Source organism: Rana temporaria, chromosome 2 (assembly GCF_905171775.1).
Source record: "Rana temporaria chromosome 2, aRanTem1.1, whole genome shotgun sequence".
NCBI lineage: Eukaryota > Metazoa > Chordata > Amphibia > Anura > Ranidae > Rana > Rana temporaria.
In genome coordinates, this window is record NC_053490.1 from 361,622,091 (window position 1) to 361,646,002 (window position 23,912).

Genomic DNA, 23,912 nt, shown 5'->3' on the forward strand with positions numbered 1-23,912 from the left:
TTCAGTGTGCGCGCCCGAGACGGCGCGCATTACTGCTTCTGGTGGGCGCCGTTAAATAACGGCGACCCCCAGTTAAGCAACCACCTTGCCGCCGTTATATGACGGCGGCTGGTGGTTAAGTGGTTAATAAAATGTGTCAAAAGTGTCCGCCATAATGTCGCACTCGCAATAAAAATCGCAGATCGCCGCCATAACTAGTAAAAAAAAAGATAATAAAAAATAATAATTCTGTCCCTTATTTTGTAGGCGCTATAACTTTTGCGCAAACCAGTCGCTTATTGCGATTTTTTTTTTTTACTAAAAATATGTAGAATACGTATCGGCCTAGACTGAGGATAAAAAAAATAAAAAAAAAATTGAACTATTTATTATAGCAACAAGTAAAACATATTTTTTTTTTTTCAAAATTGTCGCTCTATTTTTGTTTATAGCGCAAAAAATAAAAACCGCATAGGTGATCAAATACCACCAAAAGAAAGCTCTATTTGTGCGAAAAAAAGGACGTCAATTTTGTTTGGGAGCCACGTCGCACGACCGCGCAATTGTCAGTTAAAGCGACGCAGTGCCGAATCGCAAAAAGTCCTCTGGGCAGGAAGGGGGTTTAAGTGCCCAGTAAGGAAGTGGTTACAGTTATTTTGGTAGTTACAGCAACATATGGCGGAATATTAGAGATATCAGAACGTCTGTGGGGCGGACACAGGGGTTATAACTCCTTATGAATAACCTAAGGCATGTGGATCAATATTAGCCAAGACAACCCTAATAAAAAGTACAAAGATAGATGAGTGCACTTGTACTTTGGCCAAAGGATGCCACAATGTAGGGTCCCTCATGGTTGGGACCCCACATTGTGGCATCTTTTGGCTATAGTACAAGGTATAAATACGTAGATGGTATTATTTTGACAGAGTATACCTGTTTTAGGGTTACCCATATGGTATATCGTTTCAGACATTTTCATGTTATGATCATATAGGAGCTTGGATCTCCAAAATATTGTGTGTGGACTATCCCATCTGCTCAGAACGTGGTAGCAGATGTATGACGACTATATATGACTCTTGATTTGATTGATACGTTCTTGCATAAACTTTAAGGAATGGGTAACAGATTATTAAGCCACTATACTGAGTGACAAAATGTGACTAACTGATATATATATTGTTCATTTTAGTGTATGACTGCGTGATACTTTCCCTGAAGAAGCGGGCTATGTCCCATGAAGCGCAATCTGTGTCAAAGCCACAGCAAGTCTCTCATTCCCCACTGCAGTGGGGTTAATGAGAATCAACACTAAAATACACACAATCTGACTTTTTGACAACAAATGTCCGACGGACCTGTTTGATCGGACAAACGTTCGCTGTGCAAACAGACAAACAACAAATGTCCATCGGACTAAAGTCGAAAGTACAAACACGCATGCTCAGTACCAATGCTAAAGAGAAGACAACAATAGAACAAGTTGCCCACAGGGTGGCGGTAAAGAGCTGAAAAACCGCGTGATATGGTGAAAGTTGGCTGAAAAAGTCCTGCCGTGTGTATGCATACCAAGTTCACAGCCAACACCCATTCGGAGCAAAATCCACGGAAAAGTCAGATGGAAGTCCGATCGTGTGTATGAGGCTTAAGAAGAACACATCTTTAGGGTTTTTTGTGCAATGGATTTTTCAGGATGAGGTACTAATATTGTCAAACTTTGAGGGTTCCTCAGGGGAAATGTGGTGTTTGATTTTCGAAGATCAATGGGTAGAACTCACAAATTCAACATTTCCAAGTTCCATGGATGTCGTCGTTGAATTCAGACACTTGTGTATGTTCAAAGTGGCTTCTCGTGACTATGCCTGAGGTACTTCGCTCATCAGGGAGGAAATACCAATGTTTTTGGAGAATGTGTTTTACCTGCCCAAGCTGTTTGCTAAAATTAAGTAATCAGATTGACCACATCAGATTGTTTTTTATCTTTCTTTTTAAATAGTACTTCCTCTCTAGATAGTTTTTTTTAACTTTGGTTAAAGCTTTAAGAGAACTTCTGGAATATCCTCTTTGAAGCAATCTATTATCCAGAGCATCAGCCTTGGAGACAAAACCACTTTCATTAGAGCATATTCTCCGAAGTCTGAGGCCCCGTACACACGACCAGTTTCCTCGGCAGAATTCAGCTTCCGACCGAGTTTCTGGCTGAATTCTGCCGAGAAACCCGGCCGTGTGTACAATTTCGCCGAGGAAGCCGACGAGGAAATAGAGAACATGTTCTCTATTTCCTCGTTGTTCTATGGGAGCCCTCGGCCCGCCGAGCTCCTCGGCGGCTTCAGGGCTGAACTGGCCGAGGAACTCGATGTGTTTGGCACGTCGAGTTCCTCGGCCGTGTGTACGGGGCCTGAGATATTGGATAAAGGGGATGCTGCGTATTAATGGTTTTCAATGGAAACTCTCCATGTGAAGTAGAGTGTTTCCTGCTGTAGACTTTTGAAAGAGTGATTTATTAAGGGAGCCATCATTCTGTTTTGTAATCTGAATGTCCAAAGATTTCACTACCTGTGGGTGAAAATCCATGGTGAGTTTTAAGTTAAAATCAATGTTATCAAAGGCCATTATGAACTCCTTAAGCTTTCCCTCTTTGTCTGCCCAAAATAGGATGACATTGTCAATATAGAGTCACAAAATGTATCATCCGTAAATAAGGACTGCTCTTACCCCCCCAGGTACAGGTTGGCATAGGTGGGGGCACAACACGTGCCCATAGTCACCCCCGTACCTGGAAGTAGTGGGAGCCATCAAAGATGAAAACATCCCTAGTGAGTATATGCTCCAACATTGTACGGATAAACTGATTATATCTCCATGAATCATTTCCTCTTTCCCTTAGAAATTCACTTATGATTTTAATTCCTGTTGAGTGGGGTTTGCTGCTATATAAGGCTTCAATGTCAATGGCCACCAGTAGGGTTTTTGGAGGGAGAATTGCACCCTCCAGGCATTTCTGGGGTGTCTTGAATATATGATGGCAATGACATCACGTGGGGGGCGTAGATAACCATCAATCAGGCGGCTTGCCAATTCGTTATGTGATGCGATTCCTGATATTATAGGTCTTCATGGGGGTTGTTAGATTTTTATGCGTCTTCAGTAGAGCATAAAACACAGGAATTTTTGGATATTTAACCAGAATTGATTCATAAAGATCTTTATTAATAATATCCTGATAATATGCATCTATCAGGATCTGCCCGAATTCTTTTTAAAATCTTTCTACCATACTAACCAGAATCTTGCAATACCAATCTTGGTTTCGCAGAATCTGAAGACACTTAATGATATATTGGTTTTTATCCAGTATTACCATGTTTCCCCCTTTATCAGAGCGCTTAATGACTACCTCTTTGTTTACGCTAAGTGAGTATAGGGCCTCCTTTTGTGCTTGCGTTAAGTTACTGGTAGAATAGCTTTTAGTCTGAATTTCTGTGATTTCTTTACAAGTCGAAACTTGTTTGATTTTTTTTTTTGGACTATGGATTGGGGGGGGGGGGGGGGGGGGTTGGAGATAAAGGTTGTATGTCGGTTATATCCTGAGAGTTGGATGTGGTCTGTTCTGAAAGAGTGCCCTCATTTTCATCCAGAAGTTCCATGAGATCCCGCAATGTACAAAAATCTTTAGTTGTGAAGCTTTAACATAGCCTTGTTTTTTATTTATTTTTATTTCGATTTTTATCAATCAAAAATTTGTATGCGAGTTTGCGTGCAAAGAGGTTAATGTCTTTTTATATTTTCAAAATTGTCTATTTCTTGTGTGGGACAGAACGTTAAGCCTAGACTCAAGAGCTCATACTCTGCTGGGATGATAGATTAATGATGTTCAGACCTAGGTGTTTAGGGTCACCTTGATCACAAATGGTCTAGGTTCCCTGTTAGTTTCTTGTTCTCTTGTGTGCTCGTGGATGTAGCTAGTTGTCCTAAAAAAACATTGCCATGTTCCATCTGTGAGGACGTGGTTAGTGTAGTGTTGGCATTAGGGATAAATTCAAAGTATTGGATTGAACAGGTTTAGGAAAAGTTGCTAGTAAGTGCTTATGAAAAGAATAGTTTCAAAGACCCGTCACCTGTTTTAGGTGGGCCTGTTTTTTAGGGTATTTGTGTCTCCAGTGTGACTTGTTGGATGCCTGTGAAGAATAAGAAAAGGTAGAGGTGTTAAAAGAGTCTGACTGTAGGCTGTCCTACAGATGGGCACAAGGGGGACCAAAACTGTCCTGGGGCCCCAGGCATAATCATAACTTGTCACATTCACAGACTTCTCAGGCAGAACCTAAGTCGGACTCTTTTAACACCTTTACCTTTTCCTATTCTTCACAGGCATCCAACAAGTCTTATGGAGACACAAGTACCATAAGAAATGATCCAACGATGGTGGTGGTAAATAGGGATGAGCCGAACACCCCCGTGTTCGGTTCGCACCAGAACCTTCGAACGGACCTAACATTGGCGCAAACGTATCGAACCCCATTGACGTCTATGGGACTCGAACGTTTGAATTGAAAAGTGCTCATTTTAAAGCCTAATATACAAGTTATTGTCGGAAAACAGGTTTGGGGACCCGGGTCTTGCCCCAGGGAACATGTATCAATGGAAAAAAAAGTTTTAAAAACTGTCGTTTTTTCTGGAGCTGCGATTTTAATGATGCTTAAAGTGAAAAAAAAATCAAAAATTCCTTTAAATATCGTACCTGCTGGGTGTCTATAGTAGTGGTACGTGTTTAAAACTGTCCCTGCACAAAATAAGATTACTATAATGTAATGTTACTTTAATGTAATGTTTTGTCCCTGCAATATGGATGAAAATCACTGAGAAAAATAGCATGGGTTTCCCCGCTCCCCTCCCCTCAGGTCATTACAAGCCCCTTTGGCCCTATATACTTTGAACAGCAGTATACAGGCGGTGCAAACAAGACAGGGACTGTAGGTTTGTTGTTAAGTAGAATCCGTTTGTAATTTTCAACTGGTACTTCTTTAAAGTGTAGCTTCAGTCATAAAATATTTTTTTAAGCTTTTATGAAAACATAGAGAAGGGTTATCACCCCTGTAACATTTGTTTTGCTGTCTGTGTGCATCTGTTCAGAAGATTGCACCTCACTTTCTGTCCCAAAGACAAATGATTTTTTGAAAATATTTTTTTTTTTGTGAAACAAGGATTGTGATTTGTGATAAAGCATCAGTGGAGAGGAGACACATTTTACAGAAGAGAATTTCCCTTCCTAGGGGTAGATTTCCTCTCACTTCCTGTTGTCTTCCACCTTCCATTTGCAAGTAGGAGTCGTTTGTAAGTTGGATGTTTGAAAGTAGGGGCCTGACCTATATACTCTGCAGAAATTTGGGCCCTAGGTGTTGGTGTTGCCACAACACTGTAAGCCCTCACACTTAGTCTTGGTGGGCGCTGGAGCGCCCTGCTGTGAAATATTAGATCAAGAATTGTAATTACACGCCCCTGTTGAACAGGGGCAGAAAAATTGGGCCTTAGGCACTGGTGCCACAACACTGCTACCCCTCACAGATACTCTAGTTGGAGCACAGTAATGAGCCCGCTGCAAAGCATAGCATCAAAAATTTCAATAAAACGCCCCTGTTAAACAGGGGCAGAAAAATTGGGCCTTAGGCACTGGTGGCAGTGCCCAGAAACCAAAAATGTTCTTACTAGCTATCAGCAAGATCATTGAGGAGGAAAAGGATATTCAGTCAGCATAACAGGATAGTCACTCAGCATTAGCATAGGCAGTCTCCAAGGGATCTGACACTTCCAAAAAATTATTCAGTTACATCAGCATCAGGTGCTCGGTAGCTGGTGTTGATCCAAGCCAAATTCATTTTTATGAAGGTCAGTCGATCGACGGAGTCGGTGGAGAGGCGCACCCTGTGATCGGTCACAAAGCCTCCAGCAGCACTGAATGTGCGTTCTGAAAGAACGCTGGATGCAGGACAAGCCAGTAGCTCAATTGCGTACTGTGCAAGCTCTGGCCAGTGATCCATCCTCAAGACCCAGTAAGCCAGAGGATTTTCGTTGGGGAAGGTGGCCAAGTCTGATCTTACCCCTAGGTATTCACGCACCATGTAAACCAGACGCTGGCGATGGTTGCTGGAACCGATCATACATTGGGGCTGCGGACTAAAAAATTGTCTGAACGCATCGGTCATACGGCCACCTTCGCCACCGCTCCTTCTGTGACTCACCAAAGCCTCAGCAACACGTTGTCCAGGACCAGGATTTGGTAATCCCCCAGGTTCTGGGAACGCGTTGCACAGACCTTTCTGCAAGGCCTCCCGAAGATGTTTCATTTTCTGCTCCCTCTGCGACGGCAAGATAAGCTCCGCAACCTTATCCTTGTAACGTGGATCAAGGAGAGTTGCCAGCCAGTAATGATCCCTCTCCTTGATAACACGAATACGAGGATCCTTACGCAGGCTTTGCAGGATCAGGGAGGCCATGCAGCATAGGTTTGCTGAGGCATTTGGGGCACAGTCCTCTGGGTCACTAAGGACGACAGGATCCGCAGCCACCTCATCCCAGCCACGTAAAAGTCCATGGGTTCCTTGGGACTGTAAATGATCCCTTGAAGACTGCTGCTGCTGATGCTGAGTGGTAGGCTCCACCTCCATGCTGATGATACAATCATCCTCCTCCTCCTCTTCCTGTGTGCTATGCGGGCAAGCAGGACCACTGGCTTGATAAAGGGGGCCTTGAGAGGTAAGGAAGTCCTCCTCTTCCTTCCTCTGTTCTGCCTCAAGGGCCCTGTCCATTATTCCACGTAGCGTGTGCTCCAACATGTGAATAAGAGGGACAGTCTCACTGATGCATGCACTGTCACTGCTCACCATCCTTGTTGCCTCCTCAAATGGTGACAGGACAGTGCATGCATCCCTGATCTAGGCCCACTGGCGTGGGGAAAAAACCCAAGCTCCCCTGACCCAGTTCTGCTGCCATATTGGCACAGGTACTCATTGATGGCCCTCTGCTGCGTGTGCAGCCGATGCAGCATGGCCAATGTAGAGTTCTATCTGGTGGGCATGTCACAGATTAGGCGGTTCTTGGGCAGGTTGTATTCCCTTTGGAGGTCTGTCAGCTGAGCAGTGGCATTATATGACCTTCGGAAATGCACACAGACTTTCCTGGCCTGCTTCAGGACATCCTGTAAGCCCGGGTACCTTCCCAAGAACCGCTGCACCACCAATTTCAGGACATGAGCAAAACAGGACACATGGGTCAGTTGTCCCTGTCGCAGGGCAGAGAGGAGGTTGGTGCCATTGTCGCTAACCACTATTCCTGGCTTAAAATGGCGTGGTGTCAACCACCTTTGAGCCTGCCCCTGCAGAGCTGACAGAACCTCTGCCCCAGTGTGGCTCCTGTCTCCCAAGCACACCAGTTCTAGCACTGCATGGCATCTCTTTGCCTACATTCTTGCGTAGCCCCTCGTACGCCTACGGAGCATGGCTGGTTCCGAGGACACTTCAGCACAGGAAGAGGCCACAGAGGAAGAAGAAGAGGAGGGGGTGGAGGAGAGAGGTGTGTCACAACCAGTAGTAGTGTTTTGGAGGCGTGGTGGCGGAACAACCTCCAACACTACTGTACCTTGCCCTGCATCCTTCCCAGCTGCCAGCAGAGTCATCCAATGTGCCGTGAAAGAGAGGTAACGTCCCTGTCCATGCCTGCTGGACCTAGGTCAGCGGTAATATGCACCTTACCACTGACCGCCCTGTCCAGCGAGGCATGGATATTGCCTTCCACATGCCAGTAGAGAGAGGTACCGCACATTCCACAAACTCACGGGGGCAGAATCTACCAACTGAAAAGGCAGCAGTTGAAGTGCAAGCAATTTAGCTAAGCTAGCATTCAACCGCTGGGTATGTGGATGGCTGGGAGAGTACTTCTTTCGGCGCTGCAGCAGCTGGGGCAGGGAAATTTGGCTGGTACAATCTGACATCGGTGTACCGATAGTAGATTGCCCGCATGTACTACTAGGTTGTGACACACCTAATTCTACACCTTCAGTCCTATCAGTGCAGGCTTCAGAGAGGACTGAGGGTATAATGGGGTTGGAGATCCCAGCTGATGAGGGGCAAGGGGAGGTCCGCTTTGTTCTTTGGTGTGGGTCTTTCAGGTATGCTTGCCAACGAACTGCATGGCAGGTCGACATATGTCTGGTCAAGCATGTGGTGCCCAAGCGGGTGATGTTTTGGCCACGCGAGATACGCTTGAGACATAGCAAATTGCAACGGTGCGATCTGATGCACATGTCTCAAAAAAGGCCCACACCAAAGAACTTTTGCAGTAACGCTGAGACACAGCAGCGCCCTGCACAGGCGTAGCTCTGCAGTGTAATACAGTTGGTGTGCTGCCCTTAAGCTGTGCCCTGGAGGGCATCCTGCCTCTTTGGAGATGTGCCTGTGCCTCCTCCTCTCTCCTATCAGGCACCCACGTAGAGTCAGTGACCTCATCATCCCCTCCCTCCTCATCACTGTCGATGAGGAGGGAGTATCATCACTGTCGAAAACCTGGCAGTATGCTGCAGCTGGGGGAACATGACTGCCAGATTGCTGTCCCTCTCGGGCACCCCCTTTCTCTGGGCTCACATTACTGCCTTCCTCTATCTGTGTTCCATCATCTGAGCCTTCAAAACGCTGTGCATCTTCATGCAGCATGTACCCAACACTGTGTTGAAACAGTTCGGGGGACTCCTCAGGAGGACATGGTGGGACTAGGGAAGGAGAAAGTGATGCCATTGAGCAGTGGGAAGAGGACGCCTTGGCAGCTAATTTGCCATATAAAGTACCCTGAGCCTGGGTGAGAGAGGATGAGGAGGATGAGGATGGCTTGGTCATCCACTCTACCAATTTGTCTGCATGTTGAGGCTCAACACGGCCAGCTCCCGAAAAGTAGGATGAGCGTGTGCAACGGCCACGTGCTGAAGAGGATGCACCGTGTCCACCACCAGCACTGTTGCCTCTAGATGCAGAGCCTGCTTGCCCTCGTGACTCTCTGCCTCTCTTTGTTGTCCTTCCAGACATTATAATGGCCTGCAGAGGACAAAGTCAGTACACACACCTCGTAGCTTTAGGTGCAAAGTAATTAGCACACTTGCACTATAAACCATGTGTGTTTAGGTGCAAAGTACTGAGCACACCTGCACTATAAGCCAAATGGGTCTAGGTGCACAATGATTAGCACACCTGCACTATAAACCAAATGGGTTTAGGTGCACTGAGCACACGGGCAATACAACACGTGAGTGAGAACACTGCAACTAGCACAATCAACTGTCTGACAGATTTGGAAGGACTAATCTAATTATACTATACAGTGTATACATATATGTACAACTCCTGGGATGTATATATATCCTCTACACACTGTAAGTGAAATCACTGCAGCTAGCACAATCAACTGCCTGACAGATTTGGAAGGACTAATGTAACTATACTATACAGTGTATAAATATATGTACAACTCCTGGGATGTATATATATCCTCTACACCAGTGTTTCTCAACTCCAGTCCTCAGGGGCGCACCAACAGGTCATGTTTTCAGGATTTCCCTCAGATCAAACTGCTGTGGTAATTACTAAGGCAGTGAAACTGATAAAATCACCTGTGCACAATAATGGAAAGCCTGAAAACAAGACATGTTGGTGCGCCCCGAGGACTGGAGTTGAGAAACACTGCTCTACACACTGTAAATGAGAACACTGCAGCTAGCACAATCAACTGCCTGACAGATTTGGAAGGACTAATGTAACTATACTATACAGTGTACAAATATATGTACAACTCCTGGGATGTATATATATCCTCTACAAACTGTAAATTTAACTGACTAGCCTGCCTGCTCTATCTAGCTAGAAAAAAAGACAATCTCTCTCTCTGTCTGATCTTTAACCAGCGCTGGAACACACTACACGAGGCCGCCCAGCAGGCGGCCTTTTATAGTGTGGGGCGTGTGCTAAAGCCCTGAGCCATAATTGGCCAAAGCCACCCTGGCTTTGGCCAATTATGGCTCTCCGTTTTTTGCGTGCTGTGATTGGCCAAGCATGCGGGTCATAGTGCATGCTTGGCCAATCATCAGCGCGCAATGCCGCAGTGAATTATGGGCCGTGGCGCGTCACTCGAATTTGGTGTGAACGACCCGTTTTGTTTGTAATTCGACGAACAATCGAACAGGCAATGTTCGATTCGAACATGAGTTCGAGTCGAATGCGAAGCTCATCCCTAGTGGTAAACCTTCACACAGTGGTTGTAAGAAACGTTTGATAGAGAAGGTTAAGACCTTCCTAAACCTGTTCAATCCCATACTTTGAATTTAGCACCTAATGCCAACATTACACTACCCACATCTTCACAGATGGAACGGTGTGATGATTTTTTAGGACAACTAGCTACACCCACGAGCACACAAGAGAACAAGAAACTAACAGGGAACCTTACCTGTTACCTGTCCCACACAAGAAATAGACAATTTTGAAAATGTAAATGACATTAACCCTTTTTGCACGCAAACTCACATAAAAATTTTTATTTTTATTTTGTTAGATCAGTGGAAACTTAATTTCTATTTATATATATATATTTATATTATAGTCATGTATTCTTTATTAGGGCTGTCTTGGCTCATATTGTTCCACATGCCTTAGGTTATTCATAAGGAGCTATAACCCCTGTGTCGGCCCCACAGACATTCTGATGCCTCTAATATTCTACCATATGTTGCTGTAAGTGCTATAGGGCTATATCTAATTAAGTTTTGAACTAACATAATAACTTTAAATACAATGTGAAATTAATTATGTTAATATTAATTTGTATTCATGTCATACTATGCAGAATATGATACTCCAACCTATGGGTCTTGAAGAAGCTACGCAATTCAGCAAAGCGCACTAATCCTTCTATGGCCATCTATGGCCTGCTTTAGTATATGATCCCCACTGATGGATAAACTATGATAATGACAGCATAATGACAAACAGGGACAACATGTGAATACTGCAAATAAAGCTTTTATATGTATGTTAACAAATAGGACTTACCTCTACATTTATACCTAAACATTTTCAGGTTCACACTGCAGGTGCAAGGGGCCTAAAAATAAGAAGGCACATTGGAAGTGTTAAAAAGAGAAATGTGTGGCAACAACAATGTACAACCTTGTAAAGAAATATACCGTATAAAAAAGAAAATTCACTTACCTCATTTCATGCAACTCTTGTACTTGTTCTCTATTCAGCTGTCGTATTAGACGCTGTATGAAAAAAAAAATATATAAAATAAACTTCTTTAGTAAGATTCTACAAACAAGTGGTAAACAAAATATTAACTTGTATGATTGGAGAACACAAAAGGCAAATAATTAATGAAGATTTTGAATCTTTTTAAATAAATTTTGTCTTTATTGGGGAGATTTTCCCTCAATACCTGTCATGGGGAGGTAACAGATAAACATGACATGTTCAAACTTTACCCTCCCCTTTCTAAAACAAAAAATATGTTGTTGTTTTTTGGGTTCTTTCTGAAGTGCAGAAAGCATATTACTGTAACCACAAGGTAATTAATGTACAATGTAGAGACACATCTCACTGTCACACACAGTATGACAGTGAGTCATATTGCCCAATGCATGTATAATCATGCTTTCTACACATTTATTATATGAACTATGTAGCTAATGTGAATTTTAGCCATGTTTTAAGCCCCCCCCCCCCCGCGCTACAAATGGGGTTTATATGACACAGTCACAATTCTTCACAACCATGGCAAAAACTACCACACATGATGCGATCAGTGGACGGCAAGCCCACCAACTGCGACCCATTCAGGTGTACAGGGAAGCGCTGCAAATGCCCTGCACGCAGTTATGGCACATATTTGTAAAAGAAATATGGGGTTAAAGCAGGTGGTGAGTGGGTGTCACATTGGGGGTGATTTACTAAGGGCAAATAGACTCTGCAAGTGAAATTGCTCCAGAGCTTAGTAAATGAGCATAAGCTGACTGCCATCATCATGTGCAAGCAAAAAAATGTTTTCTTTTTCTTGCAAGTGATTGGATATTCTTTTGCAAAGTTAAGTTTTACTTAATTTACTAGGCTCTGAAGCAACTACAGTTTATTTTTCTTTAGTAAATCAACTCCATTACCTCCTCATCGCCTGTTAATTGCTTCTGAAAATTCAATTGCCAATCATCTACCCTAAGGAAAATAACAGAGAGAGGAAGTTATCCTAGGGCTTACATCACTAAAAATGTGTTTAATATGTTTGAAGTATGATCATGAAGGTATGATGATGAAGCCTATGGCAGCTAGCTGTTTATTTAGCAAACGGCACAAAACTATGATAAACATCTCTCTAAGATAATATGCTCCCACGCATTCTGTTGTGCATAAGATGATGCAGGTAATTCAAAAGTGATTCATTGTAAAAGCTTAATTATACAGACGAACAGTCCCCTGAAGTGGCTGAGCTGTGTTTAGGTGGGCCATAGAAAGTAAATGGGAACACATTGACTGTACGTACTTGCTTGCACAACCAAGTGTGACAGACACACAGGGACAGGTCTGGATCCACATGCTCTGCGTCGGGTGCCCATGCACCCATCCCTGCATATCTGTCAAACTTGGCTGTGTGGGTGACTCTGGACAACCGGTGCACTCTGTTTCTGTTTATGGGCCATCTACACGCAACTCAGAGGTGAAAAAAGTAACCAAACGTCTCTGCCTGCTGCAGAGAAATGAGTGCCCATGATAATGACCCCAAAAACTGAGAAAAATTAAACAACATTTCATAAAAAGGATAGGTATATATTGAATTAAAAACATTCTTCTGTTAAAATAAAATAAAAATTCAAATTTGCTACATATAAGTTGTGAGCTAGAAAAAAATGTTCAGCCAGTATCAATTAAACCCAAATCTCCTAGACTGACTGTATGCCAGTCCTTATCCCCACTGATTTTAACCGCTCTTTTGCTTAAACCTGTGAAAAAACAGCCCACCTCCCCCTGAAAGGTGGCAAATGTGAGCGGGGGAGGAAGAAATTAAGTGGAAGTTCCACTTTTGGGTGGAACTCCACTTTAAGTTCTGCCCAAGCTAGGTATTCTCAGTTTATCAAATATCTGCATATACTGCAACCAGGTTTCAGCTTTCAATGCACTTTTCAAAGCATACATTTTGGTTGGCTGCTAGGTGTAACTAATTACCATCAACTGTGCAGGGTGCGTTTCTGCCATACTTAATATTTTATGTGATTGTTCATGTCTTCATACTGCACAGTTATTGGTAATTTTTGTTGGTCTGTTAGGTAAAATCTGACTGTTTGTGGTATTCTTTTGTATAGACAACCTTTTTAAAAGAATAGAATATTTGATTCAAAAATAAACATTGCAAGCACTGTCGCATTGTATACCAATATATTCTGTGGCAGTTGCATTTTCTATTTTATGCATTAAATATTTAGATTTTTATTGGTAAAATGCAACCCAAGCATGCCTCTGATTAGAAAAGCTGGCCCTATACTGAGTGAATTTCAACCAGCTTCTGATGAAAAAAATCGCTTGCTAGATTGTCCTGTCAGCACCCTGCCACCCAATATTTTTTAATTGAAGGAAGTGGCCAGAAAAATTTTGGCAGAATAGTGACTGCAGTTTGGGTTTCCTGACAGCCACTAGAACTGCCTGTCAGAATACAAAAGTCAACGCTGCACTATATAGCGTACATGGAGTATTTTTTTAATTGGTCTGCAGTCTAAATTAAAAACATAAACATCTATCGGTGTAGGACCAGCTCGAGCATGTTTACTATGTAGTAACTGCCAACATGGAGAGTATGTAAAGCCAAAACTTTTATTTTATTTTAGAGTACAGTAGGGATGGTTTAAACCCCTCTCAGGTTGTTTAATAGGCCTGTGTCATGCTGGGAAAACTGTCCGTCACTTCCTGTATAGGAGAAAATCAGAAAATGAGAGAAGATCCCTCCAAATTTAATGAAAATCCCAACTTAAAGGTCTGTTATAGGAACACGTGTCACAGCTGGATGATTTCCACTCCACTTCTGTGACAACTCCTAAAAGGATGGATTTCCCATCTCCTTCTGTGACACTGGTCACCATAACAAATACACAGGTGAATCTCCCCAGTGGGGATACAGACAGTGATAAAAACTTGACAAGGGCTTTACCACTATATACAAAAAACAAATTACCCTTTTTTTATACAGTTTAAGCGGAAGCACAAAGTTTAGAAGATTTCGCCCTGCACCAATGTATCTGCATTAAAAATGAAACTGCTGAACCCTCTGAGTATAAAAAAAATATTTCAAGTATGATGTATGTAAAAAATAAAAAATAAATACCCATTGCCACTCACCCGATAGCGATAGACGGAATACAGAAGTCCACACAGAAACAATATTGCCAGAATGCTTGGAATCATGACCAGGAATAAGTTGCCGTTCTGTCTTCCATTGTGACGCTGTTCTGTTTCAAGGATAGGGAGTGGATTAGAGCCATGAACAGGACCAGCACCTCTATTTGCCCTGTCCTCAGATATAAAAGCAGCTACATTTTGCTCTAGCTGCTGATTATTGTTGTATGTGTACCCTCCCTCATGTGCCATTAACTTTGGATGTAAAGAAGCCTCTGAAGGTAATGACTGGACTCCAGAGACAGGGGAAGACATTTTAGTATCAGAGCTGGCAGGCTTAGTTGTTACCACAGAAGGGAAAATGTAAGAGGCAGCCCAGCCAAGGTCTCTGATCTCATTTTCCTGTTCCATAGTTTGAAGAGATTTAATGGTAGGAGGGATGCTTGAGGTTAGTTGAAGCAGCGTTGAAGTACGGTCATCACTCGTCAGAACTAGTTGAGGATGTGTTGATGATACATATACCTTTAAAGTCTTATCCACTTTTTCAACAGAGCGTCGCACTTTGGTTACAGTGCTTGATGATGATGACTCTATGGTGGGCTCCGTGCTGGGCTCAGAATATTTCTGAAAGTTTGACACCGAACTCTGTGAAACGATATTGAGTTCTGTAGTTTCCACTAACTCACCAACAACCGGTTCTGTGACAGAAGTTAATTCTCCTGTTTGCTGAGAAAAATCTTTGTCCAGAACTGTGTTAGTAGTAGACAATGTTTCAGCATGTGCGCCATCAATATTTAAACTTGCCATGTTGAAATTCTCAGGATATGTCCTAGTTTGAGAAAAACTCATGGTGTATGCTGATTCAGTGATACCATTAGTAAATTCCATGCCACTGAATGAAATGTCCATTTTGGTAAGTGGAGACTCTGGTCCTGAGACCAGACGATCTGTGGTGGCAGCATGCAAGTGATCCGGGATGGTGGTTAAAGTCTGTACTGCAGTTGGTGTACTTGTTAAGATGACTGATGACAGTTCTATACTCTCTGAGGAGCTCTGTTGAGGATTTTGTAAATCAGTGCCACTCGTATACTCTGTAATGGAAACTGTATTGAAGGGGATGATGGATGCATGTGGGCTGCTCTTAATTTCTGACAAGTTGCTTAGGGATTTCTGAGTAGATGTAGCAGAATGAATGGGTGTTGTTGGGGAAGGACAAGCACACTGAGGACCTGCAAGATTCAAAGAAAGATAGAGGCTTTGATAAAGCCCTGGTCTGTACAAATACTATAGAGATGTTAAAGTGGCACTGGGTTTGTTAATGTGAGACGACAAGACATGTTAGCAGCCTTGGGTAAGTTATGATGAGATCAAAGACATGTTAAAGAAGCAGTGGATTTGTTAATGGTGCTAGAGATGCTGACCAAGTCAAACATTTGGCGCCTTATTTACTAAAGTGTGAAGTACAGCAAAGTGCATTGATATTAAGTTATGCTGGGGACAACGTGTAATTTATGTAGAAAGTCAAATGCTACATGCTTTCATTTCAATTCAGATTGCATTCTAGATGTGTTGTAGATGAGCTGACTCTTACCAACTTCTAAGCTACCTCTGCATTTCCACTGGTGTGTATGGGGAGCAAAGCAGTTATGAGGCAAACGCATGTCTGCAGGGATTATACACACACGTCATCAGGAATTATGCGGCCCCTTACACAGCTTCAGGCATGGGCACCCTGGAGCAGTGAACGGGGGGGGGGGGGGTGCTACCGCCTGAAATTGAGAAGCGGGGGGCTTAAAAAATATATATATATATATATATATATATATACACACACATAAAAAAGGGGGGTAGCCATCCGGGGCCCTGGGACCCTCTGAGCCCTTTAATAAAAAGAAAAAAGAGATATTAAATATTTTTATATATATATATATATATATATATATATATATATATATATATATATATATATATATATATATACACACACACTTTTTTTTAAAAAAAGGGGGGTTGCCATCTGGGGCCCTGGGGACCTCTGGGCCCTTTGATAAAAATAAAATAAAGCTGTGGGCCCTTTAATAAAAAAAATATATACATATAAACAAAAACATTTTTTTTATAAAAAAATATATATATAAAAAAGAAATAAAAATAATAATTGGCCCTTTAATAAAAAATAAAATAAAAATATATTAAAAAAAAATTTTTGGTAAAAAAGAGGGGGGGGGGGGTTGTCATACGGGGCCCCCCGCCTCCTCTGAAAAAAAATATATATTATTTTTTTTTTTTTTTATAAAAATAAATAAAAAAAGGGAGGGTTGACATCTGGGGCCTCCGGACCCTTAAAACAAAAATTGTCCCTTTAATAAAAAATAAATTAAAAAAAATATATTTTTTATTAACAAATTATTAAAAAAGGGGGGGTTGCCATCTGGGGCCTCTGGGGACCTCCGGACCCCTAAATAAATAAATAATAATACAAAAATATATATGATTTTTTTTATATATATTTTATTAAAAAAAAAGGGGGGGGGTTGCCATCTGTGGCTTCCGGGCCCCTGGGGACCCCTAAAAGGTGTACTGCCTGTACCCCCCTGATGGCGGCCCTGCTTGTCTGTGTACAATACCTTTTGAAATGTGTGTACTTTTTCAACATCCAATTGATTGCAGAGACATTTTTAAAAATGTAGTTGCTTCTTTTTTACATTGGATTGGATGTTTCAAGTGAACACAGGTTATTTTTAGCTCATTAGCTCAAGGGTCACTGAAGCTTACTGTACTTCACCTCACTTCATTTCACATTTTAGTAAATCAGACCCAAAGACAAACAATAATCACCAGTATTCAATCTTGTATCATGTTTTAACACTTAAAGCCTCGTACACACGACCGAGAAACACAACAGAATCCATCAAGAAACTTGGTGGGAGAGCTTTTTTGCAGAGGAAACCGGTCGTGTGTACGTATTTCATCGAGGAAACTGTCGAGGAACTCGACGAGGAAAAAAGAGAACAAGTTCTCTTTTTCCTCAACGTGTTCCTCGTCGGGCTGGTTTTTCGACGAGAAACTCGAGCGTGTGTATGCTAAGAAACCCTTGCATGCTCAGAATAAAGTATGAGACGGGAGTAAAAGTAGCATTTGTAATGGAGATAACACATTTTTCACGCTGTAACAGACTGAAAAGTGCAAATCATCTCTTAAGAAACTTTTACTTAACACGCAGTAACAAGAGATTAGCAAAAGCAGCCCCAAGGGTTGTGCCAGTGGAATCGAACGTCCCCTGCCATTGTATGTGTTGTACGTCACCGCGTTTGAGAACGAGGAGATTTTGTCTTGACAGTGTGTACGCAAAGCAAGCTTGTCAAGTTCCTCGACAAGCCTAACAAGGAACTCGTCAAGGAAAATGATGTGTCTCGCCCGACGAGTTCCTCGGTCGTGTGTACGAGGCCTTAAGCTGAAAACAGTATTGGTAAGCATATCTCTTGGTATTATCAATCTCACCTTTTGCCGAATGGTCATATTCTTCCTCACACATTTGATACTTCCCATAACAGGTAACTTCAGATTCAGAATTTGAGTTAAAATCTCGAAATATCACAAATGAAATTTTTATTCTTTCCAAAAGCTGGACAGGGTTCAAATCAATGTAACGTGAACAGGGTTCTAGGTCTTCCTAGTAAATTAAATAGAAATAGAGGAATTTTATTTTAATTACTAAATAATAATTGCTAAGGCACACATTTTCATGTGACAGTCCAATGTGAAATATACAAAGCTAAGAACTATCAACATACAAGCTGTTTACCATGAATTTGTTTAGGATGTTACACAGTATTTCAGGTTGAAAATAAGGAATAGAGACTGCTAGATAGAAGGGTGAATTTGCTTTTTCAGCTTGTGGTACTCAAATGCAGTGGAGTTCTGCTCTAAGATCTACATTTAAGTTGGGGACATTCTATAACTTTATTCCACTACATATTATTATTTTTCAGGATTTATATAGGGCCAAAAGTGCACCTCGCTTTACAACATGAGGGCAGACAGTACAGTTACAATCCAATTCAATAGTGGAGGAATCAGAGGGCCCTGCCCACTAAAGCTTACAATCTAGAAGGTTGGGTCAAGTGATACAAAAGAAAATAACTGTGGGGGGGGGGGCGATCTGCTGGAGAAAATAAATGTAAGGCGGGGCAGAATAGGCTTGCAGGGATCATCTAAAAGCACATAGCTCTATCATCTATAAACATTGAAATTGTACTTTTAATCCCCATCTCTATATAATTTATAAATACATTAAAAAGTAAGGGTCCCCAAGGGGCGTGGCTTGGACATGACCGAGTGAGGAAGCAGTTCTCCAGAGCTCCTCACGTTCAGCAGTTTCTACGGCAAAAACCAGAGGGGACACCGCTCTCATACAAACCCCACTGGGGTGCCCCAATATCGTAGAGCCTCCTGAAGGCAGCGGGGCTCTGCTAAGCAAGGTAAGGGCACCATGGTATCATATTTTGTTGGCGGAGGGCAGTCGCGTGGAGGGACCTCCTAGATGGCGTCCGGGAAAGGCCGCGGGACAACCGCTGCAGCGGCGTCCAGAGCACCACAACACTCTGCTGTGTCTCCTATACTGACACCTCAGCTTAAAGGGACTTTGCCCCCCCTGAATCCCCTGGCTCCTCAGCCTCCCAAGCACAGGGCTCTGACCTCTCAGAGCTAATGGGTGACACAAATATGCCGTTAAAGAGCAGATCATGCAACATATGTGCAAACGTCCCTACATTGATTTTGATGGCGCCCGTCCTACCAGGATTTATCCCGTCGAACCCTGATGCAGCGTTGAGCACTACACCCCCTTCTGGAAACTTTACGTGCAGCTGGTATAACGTACAGGTGGGGGTTTCCCTTTAGTCTCCACGCAGGTAGAAAATCCACTACTCTATGTTCTGAGGACGATCTCCCACACTTTCTGTCACAGCTGAACCTGGAACCTGTAGATTTTCTGGACTGGTGATACTTTCGGACTGCAGGCACCCACTGCCGGCAACTGAGGCGCTCTCGGCCACCAATGTCCTTCTGGTAGCCCATCAACAGCTTTTGGAACTGTCACCCAAGGGCGACCCCTTTGACGCATTTGCACCACAGATGCAATACTCCTGGTGACGCAGACTAAATTACACTCATTGCCCAAGGGTGTCATGACTGAGCGGCTGCTCGTGGGCTACGACATCCCCGTACCCCTCCACCCAGTGGCATTACTTTCGTTATCCCTCCGGGAAAATACAGCTCTTTCTCCAGTGAGGAGCAGAAACTTCTTGACTTTCCATGTCTGATTACGTTCCCCACATAGGACGGGCCGTATTGGGTATTAGCCTTGCTTGCATGCTTCAGAGAAAGATTTTAGCTATTACTCCAGTGTGCATAAGGTGTACACTAGAATAGACCCTCTGCTTGTAGACCAGGGCTCCCTTGACATGCTGGTAGACGCCACTATCAATCAGATCACTATCTCCGACCATGCCCCAGTGACCCTTACACTTTTACTGTCCCAAGTAATGGCCAAAATACGGACCTGGAAATTGAATAAGAACTTACTGGAAGATTTGGGGGTGGTTGCAGGGATACGAGAGACTTTATCCCACTACTTTGTAGAAAATGCCAATGGCGAGGTCAGGGACGGCATTTTATGGGAGGGACATAATGCGGTAGTACTCTATCGCATTAGGCTCCAAAATTAAAAAGAAGAGACAGGCGGGCTGCAAGCCTTACAACGTGCAGAGCTAAACCACAAACAAACGTCGGACCCTGAGGAGCTCCGACACCTGACTGAATTGCGTACACTTTTCTCAAAGTTGCTAGATCACAGAAACTATCGTAAGCTATGTTATATTGCTCATATGTATTACGAGCATGGCAACAAATGCGGCAGGCTATTGGCGAGGGCACTTCGCAAACGGCGTATCTTAGCTCATGTCCATAAGCTACACTCTCCAACTGGAGTATCGGTCCAGCATACCTCAAAAATAGCATCCATGTTTCGCGACTACTACGCAGCCCTATACAACCTGTATTCCGCTTCTTCTCCAGCAGAAGTAGCTCTTAAGCAATCCCATATAGCAACGTACCTCTCCTCAGTAGGGTTTCCCAGCCTATCCCCAGACCAGAAAGCTGAACTCGAACTCCCTATCACTACAGTCAAGTTGCTGGCCATCGTTAGGTCTCTCCCTACTGGGAAAAGCCCCGTGCCTGACGGCTTCACCAGGGCATATTACCCAAAGTTCTTTGATAAACTCCAGGCCCCTTTCTGCACATTCCTCAACTCCCTAGCCACCACTGGGCACCTTCCACAGGAGGCCTCGTTACCGCCCTATTTCCCTGCTCAACACGGACCTCAAGATATTCTCTAAAGTTCTTGCCAACCGCCTTAAACATCTCCTTCCTGAGCTGATACATGCAGACCAGACAGGCTTTATAGTGGGTCGGGAGGCCAGGGATAAAGCCATTAGGGCTCTCCAGCTCATCCACTGGGCTCGCAAATGTGATCGAATGCCTCCCTATTTGATTTTATCCACGGACGCGGAAAAGGCATTAGATCGCGTGGACTGGGACTTCCTAAACGCAGTATTAAGGCGAACGGGTTTAGGCCCACACATGTTATGCTGGATCTTGGCGCTATACGTGTCCCCTACTGCTCAGGTAAAGGTGAACGGTGGCCTCTCATTCCCCATTCGGAGCGGCACGAGGGGAATGCCCACTCTCACCCCTCCTGCTCACACTGGTCTTGGAGCCACTGCTGCAGAGGATCGGATCCAACCCGAGCGTCAGGGGGGTGCAGGTGGGTTCCATAGAGTATAAGCTCTCTGCCTACGTGGATGGTGTCCTTTTTCATGTAGTGGATCCACTTGTCTCGTTGCCAAACCTGTTGGAAGAATTGTCTGCCTGTCATGGATCTGCCACCTAAGGGTTAATAGTGCAGACTGATTTTAGTGATTGGAAACAGGCTGCCTTATTTAAACACCTCAGCAGCACTGTGTCTTTGCTGCCTGATCTGCAGTTCATACCTGTTCCTGTGACTTCCTGTTCCTGTGATATGATCTGTTTCCTGTGTTTGACCCCGCTTGTTTGACTAAGATGTATCTATGTTATCCTGATCCCGGTCGGCCTTGTAACCACGCTCAGCTCTACACGGCTTGATATCCTGTTGCCGAACTTTCCTTTATCCTGACCATGCCTTGCCATGGCATTGTTACAAAGATCCAAGCTTAAATTAGGTCTGGGTATACCCAACATAGACCAATACTACCAGGCGATTGCACTGTAGCGGTTCCTTAACTGAAGGTTCCACACAAAATACGTGCTCTGGGTCCCCCAGGAAAAAAGTATAGCAGGCCGTGATCTTTCATATGCACCCTGGGTCCCCGCTGGGGAAAGGGGGCTCTCTGACTGGGTGTCCCCACTAACTGTACATTCCCTGGGGGTGTGGGACAGAGCGAATGGCACTGGCACCACAGATGTCCCCGCTGGCACCCGTGGGCGGATTTCCGTGGTTCCCCCCTGGGGTACGGGTGTCCTTCCACGGGACATGGGTTAGCGATGGGGTTGTTAGCCTGGCACGATTTGTGGAGGGTGGTTCGCGGGTTCCACTTGCCACCCTCAGGGAACGGTTTGGTGGTTTCCCCTTCGATTTCTTGGATTTTCGATTTAATATTTTCTGGAGGCATCGTCAACTGGAGGCTTTCATAGCCAAAAGTTGCAGAGACTTGCCGCTTAGGACCAATCTAACTGAATTTGAACAGATGTGGGTGGCTGATACCCCTCTGCCCCACATGATTCCAGCCCTGTATAAGATGCTAGAGACAGCAACACCTAGCCCTAAACCCCTTTTTATATGGGAATGGGACCTCCAGTGTGAATTCACGGACGAGCAGTTGCATCACCTGTATACACCACTCAAACTCCGTAGATTCTAGGACATTCTAGGACCCAGGAAAATGATGTTTCTGACTGGTGCTGGAAGGGGTGTGTAATGCAGGGAACATTTCTCCATATATGGTGGGAATGTCCAGTGCTAACACGTTTTGGTCTATGGTTAGCAAGCATATATCAGATGGCCTGGGTATAGACCTACCAGCCTCGCCAAAACACTTCTTGCTCCACATCCTCCCCATCACTTTATCTGGCTACAAATGTAGTGCCCTCCCCCACCTCCTCAACCCAGCTAAGCATCTCATACCAATACACTGGAAAAGCTTGCGTATCCCTAGCGAGCTCGACTGGCTGGGGAAGGTGGGGGACATCATGGAGGCAGAGAATTGGCTCGCTACCTGTAAAGATACCAGAGAACGTTTTGAACTTGCATGGGCGGCCTGGAAAAACCACATACATGACACAATCACAGCTTCATCTAGCTTAGACATTGCCTTACTCACCTTAGCAGACCCCTCCTTTGGGAGACTTGTCCAATCGAAACCATCTCCCAACGACCAGCGGCTCTACATAAGATTTGCTTAATTAGCTTATGAACCTGGTGAGAACTCTTCTCTTATTATATCTTCCTTCTTTATTTTCTTCTACTATCTTTGCTACTATTTTATTTTTATTTTTTTTATACTGTAGCACTTAAATGTTTTAATGTTCCCATTTTCAAGCCATCCGAATCGTCACTCAATGCTGGAATGTTCAAGGTACCTTAAGTTCACTCAAGTTAACAATGCACTGCGAGTCATATATGCACCACCTTTAACTCTCAGGTTTGAGATCACCCTACTCTCTCCCCATCTGGGAGGGGGGCTTGTCTATATGGATCAAATGTCCGGGCAATGAAGGGTGCCCTTGTTATCACAACATATTGTTATGTCTCCCTGCTGTTATTGTTGCCTTTATTGGTACCTTACTGACTGAACCCCACTCTTCCCTCCTTTTATGTTTGTGATGCTTTGTTGTAATGACTAAATGTTCTAAAATTAAAATAGATTATACAAAAAAAAGTAAGGGTCCCAACACTGAACCTTGGGGTTCACCTCTAATAACCTTCTAAGCAATATGGGAAATAACTTTACCTGTCTTAGGTCATCATTCTCATCTATACAGTCCTGAAATCTTTGATCGTATAGGTCATTTAGCCTCTTAGTATAATTATAATATTGTGAATTTGGTTTAAATTCAAGTTTTTCCAAAAGAGTGTAAAGCTGACTGATTACTCCTCTCTTGTAGCAATAGTCTCCCTAAAAGAAAGAAGCATGTAAGAATTTAATTACAAAAACTGCCACAGTATTCCAACAAAATCCCCAAAAAGTTTTCCCGTCTTCTGGTTAGATTGGCCTTAACACTAGATTATGTGATCCGTTAAGGGAAAAGGTTAGTTTGAATACTATGGGCCAGATTCAGATACATCGGCGTATCTTTAGTGCGGCGTAGTGCATCTGATATGCGATACGCCGACGTAACATAGAGAGGGAAGATCACTATTCACAAAGCACTCCCCGACAACGTTGCGCCGGCATAACGTAAATAGGCCGGCGTAAGCCCGCCTAA

At 43.6% G+C, this 23,912-nt stretch overlaps 1 protein-coding gene across 1 annotated transcript in view; it reads right to left on the reverse strand.

The window, feature by feature from the left end:
- Positions 1–23,912, reverse strand: part of LOC120927158 — a 44,082-nt gene that overhangs the window by 8,175 nt on the left and 11,995 nt on the right. The window contains exons 4-8 of the mRNA XM_040337631.1: positions 23,438–23,602; positions 17,889–18,060; positions 14,391–15,616; positions 11,226–11,278; positions 11,067–11,118 (exon numbers count right to left, since the gene is read on the reverse strand). Of these exons, the coding sequence (XP_040193565.1) occupies positions 11,097–11,118; positions 11,226–11,278; positions 14,391–15,616; positions 17,889–18,060; positions 23,438–23,602 (1,638 nt within the window). The 3' untranslated portion in view covers positions 11,067–11,096. The remainder of the gene's footprint in view (positions 1–11,066; positions 11,119–11,225; positions 11,279–14,390; positions 15,617–17,888; positions 18,061–23,437; positions 23,603–23,912) is intronic.